The sequence below is a fragment of the Pleurodeles waltl genome, chromosome 1_1 (assembly GCF_031143425.1).
Source record: "Pleurodeles waltl isolate 20211129_DDA chromosome 1_1, aPleWal1.hap1.20221129, whole genome shotgun sequence".
In the NCBI taxonomy this organism is placed as follows: Eukaryota; Metazoa; Chordata; class Amphibia; order Caudata; family Salamandridae; genus Pleurodeles; species Pleurodeles waltl.
The window spans coordinates 110,200,138-110,223,977 of record NC_090436.1 but is presented as its reverse complement, the minus strand read 5'-3'; the positions used below and the strand labels follow the sequence as shown (position 1 = coordinate 110,223,977).

General features: G+C 43.9%; 1 protein-coding gene across 1 annotated transcript in view; it reads right to left on the bottom strand.

The window, feature by feature from the left end:
• Window positions 1-23,840, bottom strand: part of PIK3C3 (phosphatidylinositol 3-kinase catalytic subunit type 3) — a 699,052-nt gene that overhangs the window by 560,766 nt on the left and 114,446 nt on the right. The window contains exon 5 of the mRNA XM_069218786.1: window positions 22,901-22,987. Coding sequence (XP_069074887.1) covers window positions 22,901-22,987 — 87 coding nt within the window. The remainder of the gene's footprint in view (window positions 1-22,900; window positions 22,988-23,840) is intronic.

Below are 23,840 nucleotides of genomic sequence, written 5' to 3'. Positions count from 1 at the left end.
TTAAATACACCAGTTGTGTGAAAAGAAAAATTTCCTAGCTTTCTTAACGGAAAGTATCAATTCCAAAAAGGACACAGAGGCGGGTATTATGCTCTTCTTTCTTCACTTTATTTTACAGCAGCCTTGCTCAAGAACAAACTGCCTTTCCCAATAACCTTAGGGCAAAGCAGAACACCAGATCAACCAATCATTGAACAGTCCGCATAATATAGTCCCTCTAAACTGTTCTTTGTTCGTGCAACAGGTGCCAACAAATTCATATACTCCATGTACTCGCCAATTAATCTTGCTTGGAGGTCCTGTTTCCCGCAAAGAAGAACCATCTTGCAAACTCCATCTAAAACTTGCTGGCTATGATCAGCAAATCAACAGCAATCCAACAATAGGAACATCACAATCTTCTACCCATCATAGGTGTTAAACATGACAAACCTGTGATCCGTAAGTAAAACATCTTGTTGAATAACAGGTCAGAAATTTAGCATAAACAAAGAAATAGGATCTCATCAAGCTTGCAAAGACATCCAACATTTGAATAGGGAGGGCACAAGGTCCTTGTTATGGGTGGGAATAATCCTCGCCTCTGTGTCCTTAATAGAACTGAAACTTTCCATTACGAAAGTTTTCATTCTATGTCAGGACTGGAGGCTCAGATTCTGCTTGTTCAAAGCTTCTCCATCACCAATGAAGCCATACGGACTACAGACTTGAAGCAGAATGTCTTAAATGTCAAATCCGATGATCGGCCGCATTTAAGATGTTCGTCAGACGGGCTCCAAAAGCAAACACCTTAGACGCCATAGCACCTCTTGCCGAGTGGGCTCCAAAAATAGAAACATCAATTCCTGCTTCCTAAAGAATGCCCCTCGCTCACCGTGCTATGGTGGGAGATGAAACCACTCTAAACAGTTTACGGAGGGCTATCAAGAGCTGTCATTCCCCAGCCAGGCGTAGCTCCTCCATAACTGCTTTATAAATTTTCAAACATCGGACAGCACACAACTTAGGCTGTTGCACAAATGAAGGATAAGTAACCAATCTGGAATTACATTTTGTTCTCCTGGAAACATGAAAGGTAACACCATCCAGGGTGAAGACTCTCCCTGAAATATCCAGGGCCTTTACATCAGAGACTCTTCTACAAGATATTAAGTATAGTAACATAGACAACTTACCGGACAATTGTTTACCGGACAAGTATTTATTCTGAAGCCAAGACAGAAAAAGATTAAGGACCTATCAGGCTGAATACTGGGGACCAGGAGGAATGTACAACTGCACCCCTCTCAACTATTCCTGACCTAATGCTGCTCCCCCACTGGCAAGCCTTCAATGGGCAATTGACCTGTTGAAATCGCAGAACAGAAAATATTTACTGACCTGTAGGCCATCCCTTCCGAAACCAAAGATGACAAACTAATTCAAATTATGAACAATTCCGGATTCCACGGGATTGCTATCCCTTTGCAAACACCAACGCACCCAATGTCCCGAAGCGGAATGTATCTTTCATTTGTTCCTTCTGCCCAAGCTTTGGACAAGAGCTCCTGAGCTGTTTCCGAAAGTCCTCGGATTTTCCATCTACTCCTGAAATTCTTCACGTCATAAGGTTCGACTCACATTTAAGATGGAAAGTTCATACTGAAACTTTAAAAAACAAAGCCTTATCTTCAGTCTGGGGATTAAAACAATTCAATAGTAAATATGGAGGTCCTTCTCTCCAGCCGGTTATCTCGGCTTTTAATGCTATGGTTTGCACCCAAATTCCAATATGGGGTGGAAGTTTTAACTTGCTCAGGGAAGCTAAATTGGGAAACAGAAGAAAGCATCTGCGTAAAGAGCATGCTTTCATTGCCCCCCTCGAGTATGTTTCAAGCCATAAGAGCAGAATGTCAAATGACGGCATGGACTTATCTGGGCCTACGAGCCGCAATGAAGTTTTGGTTAAGCATAACAGGTGAAGGGTTCTGTAAGATTGCGAGATTGTGCAAGAAAGAAATTACAATAAGTGAGTTACATTGGGCATCACAAGTGAGAGGACAGTTAAAAAAAAGATCTGCGTCCTCCTAGGTTTACCTGATAACCAATGGTGTGGTGCGCAAATCTCGAAGTATAATTTAAGAATAATAGTGAAGGAAAGAGCAAGAGAATTAGACCTCAAGTACTTAGAAAATAAAATATCAACACAGGCTATGATAGCTGAATGGAGGAATCCGGAAAACTTCCCGTATACAGAAACTCTAATTCAAGATTAAGAAATTTAGTGTTACAGTTCCGAATTGGGCTGAACCCTGGATATATGGATCCCAAAGCAAAAGCATTTCTTAAGGATAGCCAGGGTCTATGTACATGTGGTTTACAACAGAAATATACCATGCAACACTTACCTGTGGATTGTCAATGGTTTTTAGGAGTGCGCAAGAAGTTTTTAAAACCCATTTTTAAGAAATATAATATTACTAATCTGGACCAAGCGCTTAGGCTACTTTTTGATATGAGAGAAAAGGGAAATATTCAGATATATGGGGATTGATAGAAGGTAGGGTATAATGCAGAATGTAGATTTTTAAATGTTAGAATTGATTACTATTATATTGGTTGATGGTATTTTAGGACATTTTCAATGCTTGGAGAAGGCAAGAAATAATATGGAGAGCACTTTTTATTCAAAAAAAGCACTTTATGATAAAGTAAGGATGGAGCTCTTCAGAGCTGTATAGGGGATAAATTGGTTGGCATGTTGCACTTTATGAATCTATAAGAACTTGAATTATGGAGGAAGTAAAAGGAAAGAAGAGCTTGTTTATTCTAAAATGGTATTAGTTGATGGTATTCTAGATAACCTCGCTACGCATAACAAGGCAAGAAATAAAACATGGAGCATTCCAAAATGGGAAATTGCACTTGGGAGATCGCAAGGACCAGAGTCTAATCAGAACCGTATGTGTGATAATTTAAGTTGGCACGCTGCACTATCAGGAACTATAAGAACTTGATTTTTAATCAAATGAATTAATTATGCAACTAGGGTTGGTTAATAAGAATTAGAATGATCTAAGAACTCTGTGTGTTAATGTAATGTGTAATTGTAAATTTTATTGTTTTTATACTTTTAAGGCTTATGCCAAATAAAATAATTTTTTGACTGACTTCACATCATAAGGAATAAGTGCCCCTCCAGAACCATAAGGAAGGGATTCCCCTGAGGATCCCGAAGGATATCCAACCTCTGGAGTAGACGGATTGGAAAATCCCAAGAAAGTTCCATCATCACTTGAAACCAAACTTAGACCTCCAAATTAGCAAAATCACCACCAGCGACGCCTGCTGTCTGCTCACTTGTGATGCCAACCGTGTCAGCATTGAAAATGGGGGAAAAGCATACCGTGTCTCCAGACTCCAGTTCCGGAGGTATGCATGGGTCACAGCTGCCATCGGATCTGGCCCCTAGCCGAAGAAGCAGGGAAGGAGACAAACGAGGCGAGATGCAATCATGTCCACCAAAAAGCCCCCCCCCCATCCTTTTAATCATGTGGAACACCTACGGTTGAAATTGCCATGCACTGAGATCCTTAAGGTATCTGGAATGCCAATCGGCCACCTCGTTGGACTACCCCGGAAGGTACTCTGCCATCACCGAGATCTCCCGATCCGGACAATACTGCCAGAATCCTTTTGCTAGCTCCACCAGCAATTTGGAGCGAGGATCCCCCAAACAGTTGATATACCTCACTGCAGAGATATTGTCCATTTTCAGGAGGAGTGAACATTGTACCTTGTCTTTCGTCCAGCAGCGACTTGCAAAGGAGCCTGCTAAGAGTTATAGGGAGTTTACATGCATCAACTGTTTGATCAAAGACCATTTTCCTCCTGTGGATACACCCCCACAGCTGGCCCCCCAAACTGTGAGACTGGCGTCGAACACAATAATGATGTCCATACTGGAACTGAAGTTGGTCCTCCCATTCCAAGCCTCCATGTGGTCCAACCACCATCTCATTTCCTCTTTGACATTGTCCGTGAGTGGAACAAGGGCCTCTTAGGGCAGACCTCCGTGCAAGTAGCACGCTTTTAGTCATTGCAGTGCCCTATTATGCAGGGGCCCAGGAAAGATTGCTTGGATGGACAAAGCCAGCAGACCCACCAGCCTGGCCAATTGTCTAAGGGATGTGGAAGGGTAGTCTATTGTCTTCCGCAGCTTCTGGAGGAAGCTCGCCATCTTCTTGGAGGGAAGACTCAGGGTAGACACCCGAGAATTGAACATGAACCAGAGAAAGGTCATCACCTGAGACGGAACCAACAACAATATCTATTTGTTGATCACAAACCCCAGCCTCTCCATTAAGTCCTCCGCCATCTGAAGAAGACTCACCAGCACTCGCGGACATTGGTCCATCAAGAGAATGTCTAAATAGACAGTCAAGCGAACTCCCCTGCCTTGGAACAACTCGACCACAGTTTGAGGACCCAGGTTAAACACCAAGTGGCAGAGGACAAATCAAAAGGAAGGGTCTGAAATTCAAAGACCTGATGACCCCAAACAAACTACAGAAACCTGCAATGAGGAGGAAAAAGCAGGAGATAGGCATCTTTTAGATTTAATCCCACTAGCCAGTCTCCCGGTCGCAGAAGATCACGGAGAAGAATGATGCCCTCCATCTTAAAATGGAAGTAAACCAGCCACTAGTTGAAGTCTCTCAAATTGTTCACCAGTCATTGACTCCCATCTCTCTTCTCTACCAAGGAAAGGTTGCTTACAAAACGTTTGGATGCAAGACTGAGTTCACAATCCCACCTTTCCTTAGGAGCTCTGAGATTTCTTGGTCGATCAAGGCAGACTGAGTTTGGGGAAAAAACAAAGGGCGCGGCTTGACCCGTTGGACTGGGGTACCCACAAACTCTACACAGTAACCCTGGACCGTTTGAAGGACCCAGGCATTGGCAGTCACCTCCCATCAATTGTCCTGGAACAAAGCCAGCCGCCCTCCCACTCTTAGTTAGGAAGAAAGGAGAGCCCTTTCCTTGGAAAGGTCTTTGGGTACGGCCTTGACCGCCTCCTCAGGTAAACTGAAAGCGGTGGGAAGGGTAGAACCCCACCAAATCGTACAGGGTCTTGGTATTTGGTCTGACAGGATCCTTAGCCTCTCTGGGAAGAATAGGACATGAACTAGCCGGACGAGCACTCCTATCACGTCCAGCCTCTCCAAAACCTCTTGACGAAAAGATTTTCTTAATAGAGGCTGTGCCTTATCCAGAGAGCTAAAGGTCTGCACAAACTTGCCTAGCTCCTTAATAAGGGGGTCTCCAAACAATCCCCCTTGTGCAGAACAACCTGCCTCTCAGGAGACTAGATCCCCCAACTTCGGGTGCACTTTGACAAGTAGTGAACACCTCCGCTCCATTAACAACGTGCGATTGACATTTTCCTAGGAGGATGATCACCCTTGGGCCAATTTATCTTGGCATGACAGCCAGGAGCGGTCGATGCCCTTGTAAGGGGCCCTATTATATATTTCACCATAAAAGTATTCATCCTTTGATCTATTTCAGGCGTTAGGGTCACCTTGCCATCCAAAGAGGGATGGGGACACTCCGCCCGAAGAAGGGCACGGGCCTTCTTGTCCAGGTGTCTGCGTAGACTGCTAGCCACATACGTTGCCACCATGTCACTGGGGGGACCACATTGAGCACCTCGGGTGCAGCAAGTCATCCGGATCCAACATATCCACCACCAGATTATCTTGAGAGCCCTGTCCCGCACGGGGACCTACAGAGTCATCTGTGGAAGGGTGCCACAGCCTGGAAGGGCCCGGGTCACCATTTGAATTGGATGTTGGGGCTAAGGATTGTGGCCAAGTCTCCAAGATAAGTTGGGCAGCTTCTCCGATGCAGACAAAGAGCACAACGCTCACGGAGCCGGAAGAGCATTTAGTTGTTCTGCGAGCGCCCTCTAGTGGCCGGCGGTCACCACCTCCGCCATGAGGCCCTGATACTTAAAAAACACACTGCGTGAAGAGCGTTGGAGATGGCTCCTGCGGTCAACTGGAAAGGAATATCTTTCAGGTTAAGCATAAACAATATCATACACATATTAGGCCAAAAATGCTGTCAAATAGCACAATCTAGAGTATCAAGACACTTAACTTCTGCCTTCTGGAGCAGAGAAGGAAGAGGGAGTATGATCAGTGTCGAGGGACTATATTATGAAGACTCATCAATGATTGGTTGATCTGTTCCGCTTTCCCCTAAGGTTATTGGGAAAGGTAGTTTGTTCTTGAGTAATGCTGCTGTTAAATAAAGTGAAGAAAGAAGAGCATAATCTGAGGCTCCAGTCCTGCCAGAGAATCAATTTTACAGTAACCATTTAAGGGTGAGAGAGACAGCACAAACATGCACACGCATGGCGGCACTGAACAGCAGTCATAATACCAGTAAATTAACATTAACATCAAGTCCAAAAAAATGCAAAAGATCTGTGATAACCACTTGGAAAAAGAGGATTTTCCATACCACCCAATACTAAGCATCCGTCAAATAGCAACATAACCTAGAGGGATGTGAATAGAAAGTTCTCAGAAAAAAGTTAGATGCTGTTACCCTTTGAGGCCTGCAATCAAGAAAGGAAATGAACCACTAAAGTAATGTACCACTGATGCCTACTTCTTTTATCCTTGTAGTACAAGTTACTTACCTTTGGTAATGAAATATCACATTCTAGTTGCAGATTCCTTACCTTAGAATTTTCCCCCAGGCATCAGACTGGATCCGGAGATTTTTCCTTCGAGCAATACCCTTGCGTGTCGGTAAATGGCGTTGGTCGACTCCGCAGGCGTCATTGGCGTTGTAGTCGCCATGATGCTGTCGGGAGTAGTACATAGACGCCACCTCAGCGCTGTGACGTCAGTTTCTTTTAACGACTTTCCACGCCAAATCGCAGAGCCGCTAATAACCCTGAGAATGGTGCGCCAGAGCTAAGGACCTGAAGGGGGGCTCCTTGTTTCTAGAAATCAGTTCGCAAGCGGGGAGGATGAGTGGGTCGGTAAGGAATCTGCAACTAGAATATGTCTCTACCAGATATATTTTTACCGAAGGTAAGTGACTTGTACATCTGATAGAGGCTTCTAGTTGCAGATTCCTTACCTTAGAATAGATACCCAAGCAATGCCATCCTCTGAGGTGGGCTGCGAACCAAGATCATACTAGAAAGTCCTGCAGGACCAAACGACCAAAGTAGCCGTCCTGACGGACCTGACTGTCCAGGCAGTAGTGTTTAGCAAACATGTGCAGGGATGCCCACATAGCTGCTTGGCAGATATCCAGGACATGTACTCCGCGTGCGAACGCAGTGGAAGCAGCAATCGCTCTTGGAATGAGCACGTAAGCCCTGAGGGGGTTGCTTCTTGGCCAAAGCGTAGCACATCTTGATGCAAAAAAGTACCTATCGAGCGATGGTATGTTTTTGCACCACCTTCCCTTTCTTCACACCCACATACCCGACAAAGAGTTGCTTGTCCACTCAGAAATCTTTAGTACAATTAAGATAGAAACGCCAATGCTCTTTTTGGGGCCAAACGGTGGAGTTTCTCCTCCTCATGGGAAGGATGTGGGGGGGGGGTGTAAAAAGTAGGCAAGGTGATGGACTGGCCTACATGAAAAGGCATAACAACTTTGGGAAGGAAGGAAGCCTTAGTGGGCAACACCACTTTGTCAGGGTGCACAGATAAGAATGGAGGCTTGGAAGAAAGGGCTTGGAGCTCACTCACTCTGCGTGAAGAAGTGATGGCAACAAGAAAGACAGTCTTGAAAGTGAGGAGCCATAAAGGGCAGTTGTGCATCGGCTCAAAGTGAGTACACATTAAGTATGTAAGGACAAGACTGAGGTCCCACTGAGGCATAATAAATGGAGTGGGAGGAAATAAATTGGTGAGACCTTTAAGGAATCTATTCACAATAGGAGATTTAAAGAGTGAGGGCTGATGAGGTAGCCTAAGAAAGGCCGAAATGGCAGATAAATACCCTTTAAGGTGCCCAAAGCAGAGCCCTGCTGGGCCAAAAAAAGAATGAACAAAAGAACCTCAGATGGAGGGGCAGAGAGGGGATCAACAGATTTGTTGGTACGTCATGCCACAAATTTATGCCAACGACAGGCATATACAGTTTTAGTGGAGGGACACCTGGCTGCCAAGATAACATCACAGACTTTGGGTGGAAGATCAAATGTCGTCAACTGTCGCCGCTCAATCTCCACAAATGAAGGCGGAGATTGGACAGGTTCGGGTGGAGAACCGTCCCCTGTTGCTGCGACAGAAGATCCACCCGAAGAGGCAGTATGAGTGGAGGATCCGTGCACAATAGCTCTGGATACCATACCTTTAGATTTTCTTTGAAAACAATTACAATACCACCTCCTAAAACAGTACCTTCTTTACAACAAATAATATAACCTATTAATAGGGCAACTGCAATGCAGGAGAAGGATTAGGGCAGCCATGTTTTAGTCCGAGCTACAAAATCCCAGGCTTTCTCAAATTTCAATTTCCTAATTTCCCAATAAAGCTTTACGTATGCAGTGTGATTAATTACGGTACCAGAGCAGAAGCCACTGTTTGAACAATTTACTGTGAGAGGAGTTTTTAAGTTAGAGCTCTTAACACAAGAATCCCTTTGCTTCAGAGAAGGCTGATTATGTATACCATATTGGATTACAAATGTCTCTCACCTTAGAAAAACTTCTCTAGTGGACTTCAAAAAAGTGCTCTTATTGTACCCACTGTTCTGACTTGGGGCATCATTTATCAACAATATTTAAGTCTAGGTGTGCCTTTGGCAAGCCAACTGCCGCCTCTATATATCTGCTTGAGGTCAGACGAATGACCTCTGATATGAAGAAATACTGCATAAACTCTGAAACAAGGAGAAGCAAGAGAAACAGCACTCTGATGAGGAACAGAAACACACTAGATGCACGAACTGCTACTTAAACCACTCAAAGATGAAAGAATGCAAAGTGCAATTTAAAATGAAAATCAGAGACAAAATAGGGGTTTTAAAAACTAACCTTTGAAGGAACTATTTTCATGTTAAAGTAGCAGCAGTTGGTATAACATGCTCTGGTTCAATTGCCAATGTTAGAAAGCCAGTGTCCCAAATCATCCAAAGTTTCATAACTCTGCCCTTAAAAGGCTGCAAAAGGACATATAGAGTGGGAGAATTAGCCGTTCATCCAAAGGGGTTGATGACGGGAAACACCCGGAACAATGAGTCCGGAACAACACTGTTGTTTATCACGCTTACCAGAACAACGACTCCCATTTTCTCGCCTGAACCACACATGTGCTCAACATCGCACATGCATGGTTAAAGCAGAGAAAAAAGGGAGAGTGCATCAGGGGAGGACGCGGTCAAATAAGTGGGGCTGGGGCAGGGTTGGAGGTAAGTTTTAAGAGGGGGGGGTAGAGTTTTTTTTTTTTCTTCTATAAGGCGGGGTCGGGGTAGTTATGTTTTTTAGGGCGGGTGGGGGGGTGAAATTAGTTATGTTTTTAGGGCGGTGGTGGGGGGTCGGGTAGTTATTCTTTTAGTGGGGGGTCAGGGTATTTATTCTTTTGGGTCGGGTATTATGTTTTTTGGGAGGGTGGTAAGGGGCGGGTCAGTAGTGCTTTTTAGGGCGGGTGTGGGGCGGGGTAGTTATGTTTTTAGGACGAGTGGGGGCGGGATAGTAGTATTGTTAGGGCGGGTGGGAGGGTCGGGGTACTTGTGTTTTTAGGGAGGGTGGGGGCAGGGTAGTTATGTTTTTAGGGCAGGTGGTCGGGGTAGTTATGTTTTTAGGGCAGGTGGTCGGGGTAGTTATGTTTTTAGGGCGGGTGGTAGTGGGGTCGGGGTAATAGTGTTTTAGGGCAGGTGGGGTACTTATGTTTTTAGGATGGGTGGGGGGTCGGGATAGTTATGTTTTTAGAGCAGGTGGGCAGGGGTCAGGGTACTTGTGTTTTTAGGGTGGGTGGGGAGGTGGGGTACTTGTGTTTTTAGGGGGTGGGGCAGGGTAGTTATGTTTTTAGGGCGGGCGGGGTAGTTATGTTTTTAGGGCGGGTCAGGGTAGTTATGTTTATAGGGTGGGTAGGGAGGGGTCGGGTAGTAGTGTTTTTAGGGCCGGTGGTGGGGGGGTCGGGGTACTTTTGTTTTCAGGGCGGGTGAGGAGGCAGAGTAGCTATGTTTTTTTGGGGTAGTAGTGTTTTTAGGGCAGGTGGTGGGGTCGGGGTACTTGTGTTTACTTGTGTTTTAAGGGCAGGGTTGATGTGTTTTTAGGGCAGGGTTGATATGTTTTTAGGGTGGGTGGAGGTGTTGGGGTAGTAATGTTTTTATGGCAAGTGGGGGGGCGGGGTAGATATGTGTTTAGGGCGGGTGGAGGGTTCGGGGTAGTTATGTTTTTAGGGCGGTGGAGGGCATGCTAGATCCACGCATGCCATTCCCACACATACCTTTACTAGGCATGCTTCTACAATGAAAACAATCGCTGCAAAGGCATGCGTTTAAACAACACAGTTGTTGTCTCGACCGCATTGTTCAGGCATGCGTAGTTCGTGCATGCGTTGTTCCATTATACATCCGTTGATGACATGCCACAGACCCAGGATGCTGGCTTTACACCAAATATACCCCCAGATGCACCAAGGGGACTGCCTTTTCTCAGTAGACCTACACGATGCCTACTTTCATATCTCCATCGTAAAAAAGCATCAGAAGTTCCTGTGATTTGTTGTGTGACAAGATCACTTCCAATACACCGTCCTACCACTTTCTCCAAGTGCACGGCTGGGGTGGCAGCACATCTTCAAAGGCACCAAATCTTCATCTACCCATATCTGGACGACTGGCTAATCAAGGCATCCACCTGTGCAGAAGCCTAACTGCATTTCAAATGGACATGCGATCTCCTTTATCGGCTAGGGCTTCATGTCAGCTTTCTCAAGTCCAAAACAGTTCCTGTCCAGAAGTTGCACTACTTAGGAGCTACCACAGACACTCTACAGGCAAAAGTGTGTCCTTCGGAGGAACAACGCTTATCCATTCTGCAGACGTGTTGTGCACTCAAAACTATGCATAGCCCAACAGTGTGCACAGTCTCCTCACTTCTAGGCTCCATGGCCTCCTGCATCTTTCTGACACCCAACGCTCGCCTTCACATGCGACCTCTTCAGGAGCGCCTGGAGGACCAATGGAATCAACTGTCTGGAAACTGGGAAGACAGAATCTTTCTGTCCACCCACGCAGTCAGATCCCTCACCGAACCCGCACCCCCGGCCATCACACTCAACGACTGGACCCACATCAACACTGAAGAAACCAAATCCATCATGAACTCTATCCACTCCGGCGCCCCTTCGGACCCCTGCCCTCACTTCATCTTTAATAAAGCCGACGACATCATCGCCCCGCACCTCCAGGCCGTCATCAACTCTTCTTTTTCTTCTGCTACCTTCCCCGAATGCTGGAAACACGCCGAAGTCAACGCCCTACTAAAGAAACCTACGGCTGACCCGAGCGACCTGAAAAACTTCCACCCCATCTCTCTCCTGCCCTTCCCAGCCAAGGTAATAGAGAAGACCGTCAACAAACAGCTGACCACCTTCCTGGAAAACAACAACCTGCTCGTCCCTTCACAAACCAGATTCCGAACCAACCACAGCACAGAAACCGCCCTCATCTCAGTCACAGACGACATCAGAACCCTGATGGACAACGGTGAAACAGTCGCCCTCATCCTCCTCGACCTCTCGGCTGCCTTCAACACCATCTGTCACCGCACCCTAATCACCCGCCTCCGCTCCACCGGGATCCAAGGTCAAGCTCTGGACTGGATCGCCTCCTTCCTCTCAAACCGTTCCCAAAGAGTTTACCTCCCACCGTTTCGCTCAGACCCCACCGAGATCATCTGCGGCGTACCTCAAGGCTCATCGCTCAGCCCGACACTCTTCAATGTCTACATGAGCCCCCTCGCCGACATCGTACGCAAGCACGACATCATCATCAGCTCCTATGCCGACGACACCCAACTTATACTCTCCCTCACCAAGGACCCCGCCAGCGCCAAGACCAACCTACAAGAGGGTATGAAGGACGTCATAGATTGGATGAGGCTCAGCCGCCTAAAGCTGAACTCTGACAAAACCGAAGTCCTCATCCTCGGCAACACCCCATCCACTTGGGACGACTCCTTGTGGCCCACGGCCCTCGGCACCGCACCGACCCCCGCAGACCACGCCTGCAACCTCGGCTTCATCTTGGACCCTCTTCTCACCATGACCAATAAATCAAAGCCGTGTCTTCCGCCTGCTTCCTCACCCTCCGCATGCTCCGCAAGATTGTCCGCTGGATCCCCGCAGACACTAGAAAAACCGTGACCCACGCCCTCATCACGAACCGCCTGGACTACGGCAACACCCTCTACGCTGGGACCACCGCCAAACTCCAAAAACGCCTGCAACGCATTCAAAACGCCTCGGCCTGCCTCATCCTCGACGTACCCCGCAACAGCCACATCTCCGCACACCTGAGACACCTGCATTGGCTCCCAGTGAGCAAAAGGATCACCTTTCGACTTCTCACCCACGCACACAAAGCCCTCCACAACAAGGGACCGGAATACCTCAACCGACGCCTCAGCTTCTACGTCCCCACCCGCCTCCTCCGTTCCTCTGGCCTCGCGCTCGCTGCCGTCCCTCGCATCCGCCGCTCCACGGCGGGTGGGAGGTCTTTCTCCTTCCTGGCAGCCAAGACCTGGAACTCCCTCCCCACCAGCCTTAGGACCACCCAGGACCACTCCGCATTCCGGAGACTCCTAAAAACCTGGCTTTTCGAGCAGCAGTAACCCCCCCCCTTTCCCCTAGCGCCTTGAGACCCGCACGGGTGAGTAGCGCGCTTTATAAATGTTAATGATTGATTGATTGATTGGTGGTGTTCTCCAACTAATCTTCTATAAGGGATGCCTTTCCTTCCACAGCCTCCATCACAGACTATCTTGACAGATGCCTCTCTCCTCAGATGAGGAGCCCGTATGGGTCACCTACAAACACAAGGCCTCTGGCCTCCTAAGGAGACAACATACTATATCAATCTACTTGAGCTCTGTGCAGTGCACCTAGCTCTCAAGGCATTTCTCCCGTCCTTCAACACCAACACTCTGCTTGTCCAGACAGACAATACTACCACCGTGTATTACCTGAACAAGCAGGGGAGAACCAAATCCAGGGTCTTGTCTCAAGAGGCCCAGACGATATGGCACTGGCGCCTAGCCAGGAGGTTGAAGATAGTATCTACTCGTCTTCCAGGTGCTCAGAATGTACAAGCGTATGCCCTCAGCAGAGTTCTCGAAAAGAACCATGAGTGGGTGCTGAACGAAGATGTCGTTCAAGATATCTTCCATTTGTGGGGCACACCTTCTATCGACCTTTTCGCCACAGAGGAAAACAGAAAATGCTGCAACTTCACTGCCAGGTTTTACCATCCAGAATCGTTAGTGAATGCTATGTGGATAGACTGGTCCAACAAATTTCTATACACCTTTCCACCAATTCCCCTGATCCCAGCAGTCTTTCTCAAACTCTCAATGATTTTAGCCAGAATGATCCTCATTGCACCAGAGTGGCCGAGGCAGTGGTGGATCCAGGATCTCCTTCACCAGTCGCTCCGACCACATCTCAGGCTGCCATGCAGGACAGACCTCCTAACGAAATCTGGAGGACAGATGAGACACCCCAATCTCTGATCCTTGAGTTTGGCAGCATGGCTCCTGAGTTAGTACAGTATGGACACCTAAATCTTCCACAGGATTGTATGGAAATCCTAAAAGAGGCGAAACGACCATCCACCCGTATGGCATATTCTGTCAAATGGAAGAGATTCTGCATCTGGTGTTCCTCTTGCCAGGAAGATGTCATTCTTCCATACTTGTTACACGTAGATAAATCTGGTCTGCAACTCTCTTCAATTAGGGTCCATCTGGCAGCTCTAACTGTATACAGGAAAGGTCCTTTGCAAGCCTCTTTCTTTAGGATACTAGTCATCAAAGATTTCCTAGAAGGGTTAAAGAAGGTCTTTCCTCCAGTTAGGCGCCCTTCTCTCCCATGGGAGCTTAATGTGGTCCTTTCGCACCTCATGCAATTTGGGCCCATACACAAGGCATCTCTCCAACACCTAACTTGGAAAATTGCTTTTCTTGTGGCACTTACAGCAACACGCACGGTTAGCGAGATTCAGGCTCTCTGTGCTCACGAGCCGCACACAGTATTCCACTCTTCCAAGGTAGTGATGCGAACACATCCTAAATTCCTGCCCAAGGTTATCTCTGATTTTCATGTCAACCAGTCGATTTCCTTGCCAACTTTCTTTCAAAACCCATCTACCCCAGCAAAGAGGGCTCTCCACTCTCGAGACGTAAAGAGGGTTTTAAAATTCTACTTCGATAAAACCAGATCTATTCAAAAATCTCCACAACTGTTTGTTAATTACAGCCCAGTTCACACCCGTCTGGCCACCTCCAAACAATCAATCTCTGGATGGATTGTCTCCTGTATTCTATTTTGCTACCAACTAGCTAACAAAACCCTAGCTGGCAGACCAAGAGCACATTCTACCTGAGGCAAGTCTGCCATGACTGCCTTGATGAGGAATGTTCCCTTAGCAGACATCTGTAGAGCTGCGATCTGGAGGTCTGTCCATACATTCAGTAAACATTACTGTCTTGACTATGATGGCAGGATAGATGCTTAAGTAGGACCGGCTTCTCTCAGGACCTAGCATCATAGGTTTTGGGGCATGGCCCACTATCCTTTACCGGAGTGCAGCTGAGGATTATCTCCATAAGTACTCCCCCTTTTTTTTTTAATCTTGGCTTTAACCTACTTCTGAATTAGTAAATATGATGGTTATGGTTCTGAGCCAATTTTATTTTCTTTCTTTTTTCTTCTCTCCTGCATACACCTACAGTTTGTGTTCATCACAGGTCTGACCATTATTGGCATAAGATCTTCGGTTAAGAACCACCACCTTTACAAGGGGTGGCCCGTCAGACATTGCAGCGCCGGTCTGACGAGGAGCTTGCCCAGTGATGAAGCTTGACATCCTATTGGGTGTGTGAGGGCTCTAGCTCCTGACCATCAGTTGCCCTGTGTCTTTTTCAGCACTTTATCTTTAGAACAGTGTACCTTACAATTATAATTTTGTTCCTCTCAGGAACCTCCTTGCTTCATAGCGTATTTCATTATTGTTCTGTCTACTCCTTCGCTGTTTATGGGATGGGCTTGCTATTCTATTCAATGCTTATGACTATACATGGAAATCCCCTACAAAAGAAGGAATTGTTTCTTACCTGTATCTCTAGTAATCTCATAGGGATATTTCCATGATAGTCATAGGCAACCCTCCCTCCTCCCCGGTGGAGTAGACAAAATAATATCTCCGGTATATCATTACTCTCAGCTAGGACTGCCTACAAAAAGAACTGAGGTAACTGCCTCTCTCTAGGACTATGGGATACTGGGGGACTGGCTGTTCTTAAAGTCACAGTCTCCTTTTTCTTCTTTTATAATAACAGCCTATGAGCTACACTACCCTGCACTCCATCATTGTTTTGCATTACAAAAAGGTTTGGGAAGGATTTTTTCTGCTAAATTTTCCACTCATTCATGCATTAGTCTTAACTTTGTCCTTTTTAAAGCAAACTGGATGAAGAATTTTGGACACTGTTGCCTTTCTTTTAGGCTGCATATGGACATTCTTAAGTAACTTTGCAGGCCTTCGTAAAGTAAGGCAAACATGAACACTTAAGAAGTGATATTTGAAAAAGTGCTCCGGGGTCCCTGCAGGCAGGCGGAACTATTAAACGCTTATGACTATACATGGAAATCCCCTACAAGAGAAGCAAGTATGTCACCACAATCTTAGTGTCAGTACCTCTAGCCTTCTAGTTTTCCAATATTCAAACACATTTGTTTATCTAGAGGTCCAGGGAACCAAATAGGTGCACTAGGGGGCAACCACCCTTGATGAATGTGTGACTACAGGGTTCCCTTAACCGCCCCCCACAGGTACTCCATGAGGCAGTAATCTATCAACCACTAAGTTCTCAAATGAAATAATAGCACAGTAAAAACTGTAAATTACAGATTGAGTTTTTCCGCACGTCTTAGTGAGCATGTGTTCTAGGTCCTGAAGAGAGCCAGATTGACACTTAGTGGGCAACCAGGAGGATATGGCTGAAACATGTCAACCAATATTGATTAAAGCTAAAGATGTGAGAGCACATTAGTAACTCTCAACACATTCATCAATGTTTTTAATCTTGTCTAGGGATATCAAAATTATAATAAACCAGATGGGAACCCCGAAGACGATTTTAATGCACTTTTCTGTTTCCTGAGTACAGTCCACAAAAACAAAGAAATCTGTTCCGCTGTAATCAGGCGATGAAGCACACCCTTGATATGCTAGGCGCCTCCGGTGGGACCCCTATGATGAAGCATGCCACCAACTAGGCTGGTGGGTGAAGGGTGTTTATAACAATAAACAAATGTGTTTGAATATTGGAAAAATAGAATTACAGTGGAGTTAGGTACTGACACTATGTAAGATTGTGGTGATATACTTTTTGTTAGTATATATGCTCATTTGGGAAGGTGAGGGGGCTCATTTCTCACTCACCAATTTTGTTTTTTGTGTACTTAATGTTACATACCAAGGTACAAGTGATATTAAATACAAATATATGTTTCTTAATATGATCACAATATAAATAATACACTGGTATAAAAGGGAAGGGCCAGGTTACAAATATCAACCTAATTTGTGTACCTATTAATATATATGATAATTAACATTGTATTAAGTGCAATGCATGTGGGGTAATACAAAATATCTTGGTCAATCACAGCAATAGAAATTCTATTCATGGCACAAAATAATATACCCCTTTTAAATGTAACTCAATAGGAAACTCATTTAGTTCATACAACCATCCCCTTTCAATCAAACCCTGTGATACCCACACTATTCCACACCTAAAATCAGCAACTATAAGGTAAGTAACCTTAACACAATACATTCATTTTTCGCTATAGCCTACCAATGAAGTTCCATGCCATTATAAAACAATGGACTGCTGTAATAAAACCCCTTAACATACTATGCTACCCATTCAAGTGTACTGCATCATTCACCCAATAGCATCCAAGCTCTAGCATCAATACAATACTCAACTTACCTTTGGACAAAGAATGTTTTTGTGGTTACAAAAGTTTTGGAAAACATGCTGGTCCTGACTGCTACATATAAGTGCACCACCAATAAAAGTATTACCTAACTTCATCAGTATATCTGCCTGTCTACAAGCAACTGTTCAAAAACACTTCTTTCCAGTAACTAACAAGTCGAGGACACGTCAAGACCATAGTCTTTCTTCAACAACACGTGAATAACAGCACATATCTTTAGAATATAGACGCTGCATTGTCACTCCATGTTTTCTTTTATGGAATTAACACGTTGCATCCCAATATCACTGCATCAACTTCCAAATCAAATCCTTTTTCCACCTTCTAAACAACTGACAGTTCAAAGGTTCAAAATCTTTCAAATTAATTGGTAATAAATTGCTCAATGGCGTAATATTCTTATTCCTGACTGTGAGAAACTGGGTTGTTGGTTGAGTAGGGTGTTAACACTGCTGAAGCAACAGCTACAATCTCTTTCAGGGTGAATCACAAAAGTCGCTAAATTAACCTGTGCTTAACCCTCTGGTAGTCTGGCACAAAAGGGTCAGGCTTAACTTAGAGGCAATGTGTAACAAACAGCGATAAACTAAAAACACAACACAACACAAAAAAAACCACCCCAATTCAGAAAAAGTGAGTACATTTTAATAAATTATTTGACACCAATATGACAAAAATCCAATCAGCAGACCAGGAGTTATGATTTTTTAAAGCTTAAGGTAAAAACTAGCACCTAAAAGATCACAGCGCCAACCGCTGACATCTAGTTGTGCGAGTCAGGGTGAGAGTAGAAAAATACAGCTGACTGAGATGGATCACTAGGTTGATTAAACAAAAGTGGATTGGGCCCGGTCACAGTTTAATTTACTGACTTTGGTGGTTCGCCCTGACAGGGATTGTGGCTGTTACTTGAACAGGAGACATTCCCTATTCAACCACCAACCCAATTTCTCATAACCACATTCTTATTTAACTTTATGACCCAGGAAGTAGTAGTGGCCTCAAACTGAGTGGGGAGTCTTGCGGAGAGGTACAGGTGGGGCTGGTGTCCCATGTGCAAATGTCCTGGCACCTGCTCTCGCTTGTGCCCCATCACCAGTTACAGCCACAACCTGCAAAAACAGACACTGTCCTCTCAGCCTAGTAAGAACGATGTTCTTCCTGTTTACATTGTATTTTATTTATTGTACTTACTTTTGTAAGAAATTGGCTTATTGATAGAGGTGGGAGGAAGACCCACTCAGGCAACTATCACAATCCTTGTCAGGGTGAACCAAAAAAGTAACTAAATAAACCAGTGTTCAACTTGCAGAAGAGCTGTCAGTCTTAACGTAGAGGCAATGTATCAAGTATTTATGCAGTACATAATCAGAAATAACGTGACAAAACCACATAAAAAAATCCTAAACCAATAAAAAAAAAATAGAGTAATAAATAAAATGATACTAGAACGACAAAAATCCAATCAATAGAACCGGAGATAGTGAATTTATAGGCCCTTTGCACATGCAGTATCATTTACTAGGGACTAACAAGTAAGTTAAATGTGCCAATTAGGTTTAGGTCAATTTTACCAAGTTTGAAGGAGAGATCAAGTGCACAGAGTCCTAAAGCCAACAAAAACAAGATAGGCGGCGTAAAGGCAAAAGGTTTGAGGGAATACCACGCCAATAATGTCAGGTATAACAAAGTTTTCGAGCATGTTGTTTATCAGTCATTTTTTAATGTAACAGAATATTCAATATATATGCTGCGTAGTGTGAAAAGAGTGCCTCTACATAGCTATGTGTATTCAGGTTGTGGGTGGGCCATGATTGACAGCCTGTTGAGTTCATGCCAAAAGCAGTGAGAATTTCTCACAGTACTTGTCGGTGGGTCATGAAGGGGTGCAGAATACATGTTTATTCAATCCTTGGCCTCTCTACAGAGAGCAAAGAGCAATGGTCAAGTTAGTGAGTTGTAATTATGGCTATAGGTGAAAGCCTGTAAGGGAGGTACACAGCTGTCTAACAATTGACAGAGCTAGTTAAAGAAAATGGAAAGCTTACAGGTGAGTCAGTGTATTGTGGGTAGAGGTCCTAAAAAGAACCAGATGTAAGGAAGTTTGTGCAGGGGAGAGTGAGAAGACAGTGTAGAAGAGGAAAGAGATGAGGTATGAATGTTTCAGAAAGATATGGAGAGAAAAAGAAAAGAAATATCTGAGAGACTGCAGGAGAACTTGGTGTTTCTACTGCCCCTTCAACAGTCCATTGTAATATTTAATTCACAGTCTGCTTAAAACGTTTAAATGTTAACCCGGTGTAGGTGGTCTAGAGACGCCCCTGGGAATTGGTCATACCCTCATCATCAGGGGATCTTTGTAAGAATAATTGCATATCTCTGTAAACATGACATCAGAGTGTCCAGCTATCAGTAAAAGCATTAAGGGAATTTCATCAGGTTAACATTAGGCCCCCAAAACTTGTTGAAAGCCCAACATCCTCAGATAATTCTAGAAAAATAGTTCTTGGTACATCGTGGATGTCGGAGAATGACTGCAATACATGATTTAAAAAGTGGCTCGCCTTGACAAGACCTTCAGACATCCCATGTGCAACACACTTGATCCTGCAACATGTTGGGGATAAAGGAATTGCTCCACAAAGGTATAAAACAGTAATATCTTGTGACCTTAAATGCCTTATACCAGGCCACCATATCTGTAATCTTGACTGCAAGATCATTAATGTAACACGCTCTTTAATGTAACAGTTTGAATATCCGGCGGGCACTAAATTTAAAAACAAGCACTAATGATACCACTACCTGACACATATGGGTGGTGCCGCACCATCGGCAACGGCCCTGGTTAAGGTTACCACGACTTACCCATGACTAGTCAAAAACATAAGCAAAAATATAAGCAAAATCAGGCAAAGGCCAACCCCTTCTTACATGCAAGATTTACAAATATTTGATGACAGGTAGAGCCCTCTTGTAACTCCCAAATAAAACTTTAGGTTTAAAGTTTAATCAAAAGTTTGGGGCTGTTTACGAGCAAAAGGTAAAGCTGCTCTAAATAGCCTATCTAGCAGCAAAGAATATCAAAATGTAAATACAATGATTATCCTAATGTTGATCCATCCAATGAGTGACAGCAGAAGCCTCTCACTGTTATGCATCATTTCACTGCAAATCTTTGATATATAAAAATGAGTTTGAGACTGGTAATAGGCAGAAAAACAGGCTCTTCTAAATAACCTATTTAGCAGCAAAGTATACCAAAATTCGGATACAATGACCATCTTACCTATGTAATTTCTTATTATTGTTTCAGAATTCAATTCTACCACCTAGCCTACTTTAGCAAACTAACCCATAAATAAACTGCATTCATAACCATATGAAGATCATTCATGCCTATACCATAGTTTTCTAGTATTTGAGTTTTTGAAATATTTAGTCAAATTTTGGGACTGCAACATCACTGGCAAATGCTGTAATCTTAATTCTATATCAGTTTAATTCAACTGCACTTATTGCTATATTTGAAAGTAAACGTTTCAACTTAAAATTTAAAATGACTGATGTGCAGCTGCCTCTCCTGTGACCAAAGACCATTGATACCCAAGTCCTGCAAATGAGCTCCTAAACAGAGGAGGAGGCATCCATTACAATTGTCTGTGGCCATATGCTCCGGCTATGACACCTTGCATTCATAACCCACAGAGGTAAACGCCCAAGGCAAATTATTTTCTTCCAAGTACATCTGGTTTCTTGGGCTCGCTTTCAGGTAGTGCAAAAGAGAAGGTATTCTTCTAGAAAACTGCAGATGATGAACTAAACGGTCAATTTTCCTGGAGTTGGAAGTGAGGACAGAAAGAGCAGCTACAAGGGAATGAATTGTGATATCACAATGGTGGACTGATGCTTGTCCCAAGCTTCGTTGGTGTAAGGGAATAAGGCTTCACTAAAAGGCTGAATATTTTTGTATTTCTGTATATAAAGCAGTCTCTGTGCATACGGCTCTTCTGGGTTTCCACTACACAATGAATAACAGCCTAGAAATGAGCTTCTTCAGCAGAAACTGACCCTTCATACCAAAATTCCACATAATGGAAGGTAGGCAAGCAACTCAAATGCTAGAAAATCTCTGGAAGCCTGATGAATGTATGCATCAGAGGAAGCAAAGTATTTTTGCCAATATCACTCTTGTCGCCTAGAGGGATTCTTAAACTACTGCATTCCAGGCCATTAAGGCCAGGTCCAAACAGGTCATGTATTTGTGTCTGAATACTGGTCTTGATACTTTCGAGATGTGGTGAAAGAAAAATTATTTCAAACACTTGGACAACTTTTTTCAGACAGCGATGAGAATAAGATCCGCTAACGGTATCAGGACCAATGTTGGCAAAGCCAGGGATACAACTGGTGCCGCTGCCAAAGTGAATGCAGTTGAATCAGTAATAATTGGAGAAGAAGTGTGGGTAGAAGTAAAGGATATGGGCTCAGACAGCCTCAAAATTAAAGCAGAAGTCACCAAAGTCAAAGTAGAATCCATCAACATTGTTGAAATATAATTGTAAGCAATGGTCAGCGCAGCGGAACCGTGGAACTTATGAGCGTTTGTCTCTGACATTAGTTTTCAACAGCTATCAAAAGTTTCAATCAAGGGAACTGCGGGTGAGGCATAATGTCTTATGTTTTGGAAAGAAGTCAAAGGAAAAAGAGCTAAAAAAATATACCTCAAATGTACTCGCAACATCACTTCCAATGGGGAAATGTCACTGCACCGATAATGCATTTCATCTCAACCTAGCGAGGGTAAAATGCTACTTCAGAGACATTTTCCACATCTAGTCTGGTGTTTCGGAGAAGATCCATACAAAAAGCCACCAAGCCCCAATAGCCATTAGAAATAATATTTAAATAAAACACTGTTTGCATACGTATGGACTAAAAAAAAAAAAAAAAAAAAAAACTTAAAGTGTTAAAATTGAATCATTTAACATAATCTATGTGCTGTGATAAATCTCATACCATGTGCAACAGCCCAGCGTTCTAGATTACTTGTATTCCTTGCACTTTAGTACCTAATCATGTAGTCCTTTGTAGTTTAATATCTATTCCAGTTGCAGGCCATAAACAACATTTTACAACAAATGCCTTCCACACTGACTTCTGAAGTACCACACTCAGAAACCCCTCCCTTTGTGTATCAAATGCGATGTTTACAATTAACGGTTTTAGCAATTTAAAAATCTCTAAGTGAACCAGGTGAGTAATATAAGCCTGAGGTTAAGCATAAAGCATTTCATAAAGATTTTATAATCAGTAAACAGACACATTTGAGGTATCAAGGGAGCAATATACATGGGAATATACATGGCTGGCATTTGCAACGCATGTTCTACATAGCACCTTTGTTGCAACACTGAAAATATGTCTCAAATGAGAATTTAAATTAAAAAACATGTCAGTGGAGTGACTTTTCAAATGTATTGACTTTGATGTAGCTTCAGAGGGCATCTGAGATACAGTGTTAAGGTTTCAAGACTTCCCATTCCTGTATTCAATAGAACAGAAGTCTTCAAGGAACTGAAAAAAAAAGCTAAGTTCCCAAGCCACTGATCAGAGACACAAGATGAACAATGACGCACCTCGTTGATCATTTCGATTTCTCTAAAGGTCAGCCTGTCCAACCAGTCCACTTTCTCCATATGACCTTGTCGATGGGCCTTCGTGAGCTGTAATACAAACAAAAAAGGTTAGTGCTTAAACAATTGAAGACTATAATCTGCCATGTTACCACAAATCATAATAAATCAAAATTATAAATCAAAAGGTACACTGTTCCTATTGAAAATGAACTATAGAGTGAAAGGAATGTCTCCAGGAGCAAGAACCCTCATGCATCACAGTGGATGACTGGCTTCATCATTGGGAAAGCTCCTCATTAGGCCGGTACTGCAATGCCTAACGGGCTCCCCCAGAGGGGGTGCTCTTAACCGGTGTGCTCAAATAGTAGCACTTTCAAAACATTGAATTGGTTTGAGTGGGTGCCCAATAGGGAATACCCATATGTCAATGGAGTGAAAGAGAAAAGTTAAAATTGGTTCATCACCAGTGATTGTCAATCATAGTTTTAATCTGTTTTATCTGATGATGACGCTTCCTCAGGACCGAAAAAAGAAGAAAGTCTACTCCACAAATATTAGAACAAATACTCAGTGGTATCTAAAGATAAGTAGTCACTTACTTAGTTCTACTTGTGCAAAAAAGTTCACCCATCCCCAATTTCAGGATAGCGTTCTTAAAGGATCACAAGTCAGGAAAAAGGAACTTTTATTTTGTGGTTCCTTGTTTAGCAGGCTAATTAACCTACCCCGCAGACTTGTGGCCATGTAGAACCTGAGGAAGCGTCATGGGATCCGATTGGACCATTTGGACGCGAAACATGTAGACCTGCTATAGAGAGATACCATAGATTGTCTATCCTCTTTTTTGGGAGTAGGTGATCATTATTTATCACCCACTACTCTCTGATTTTGTTTTTAACCTTGGTCTTCATCAGATAAAACAGATTAAAACTATGATTGA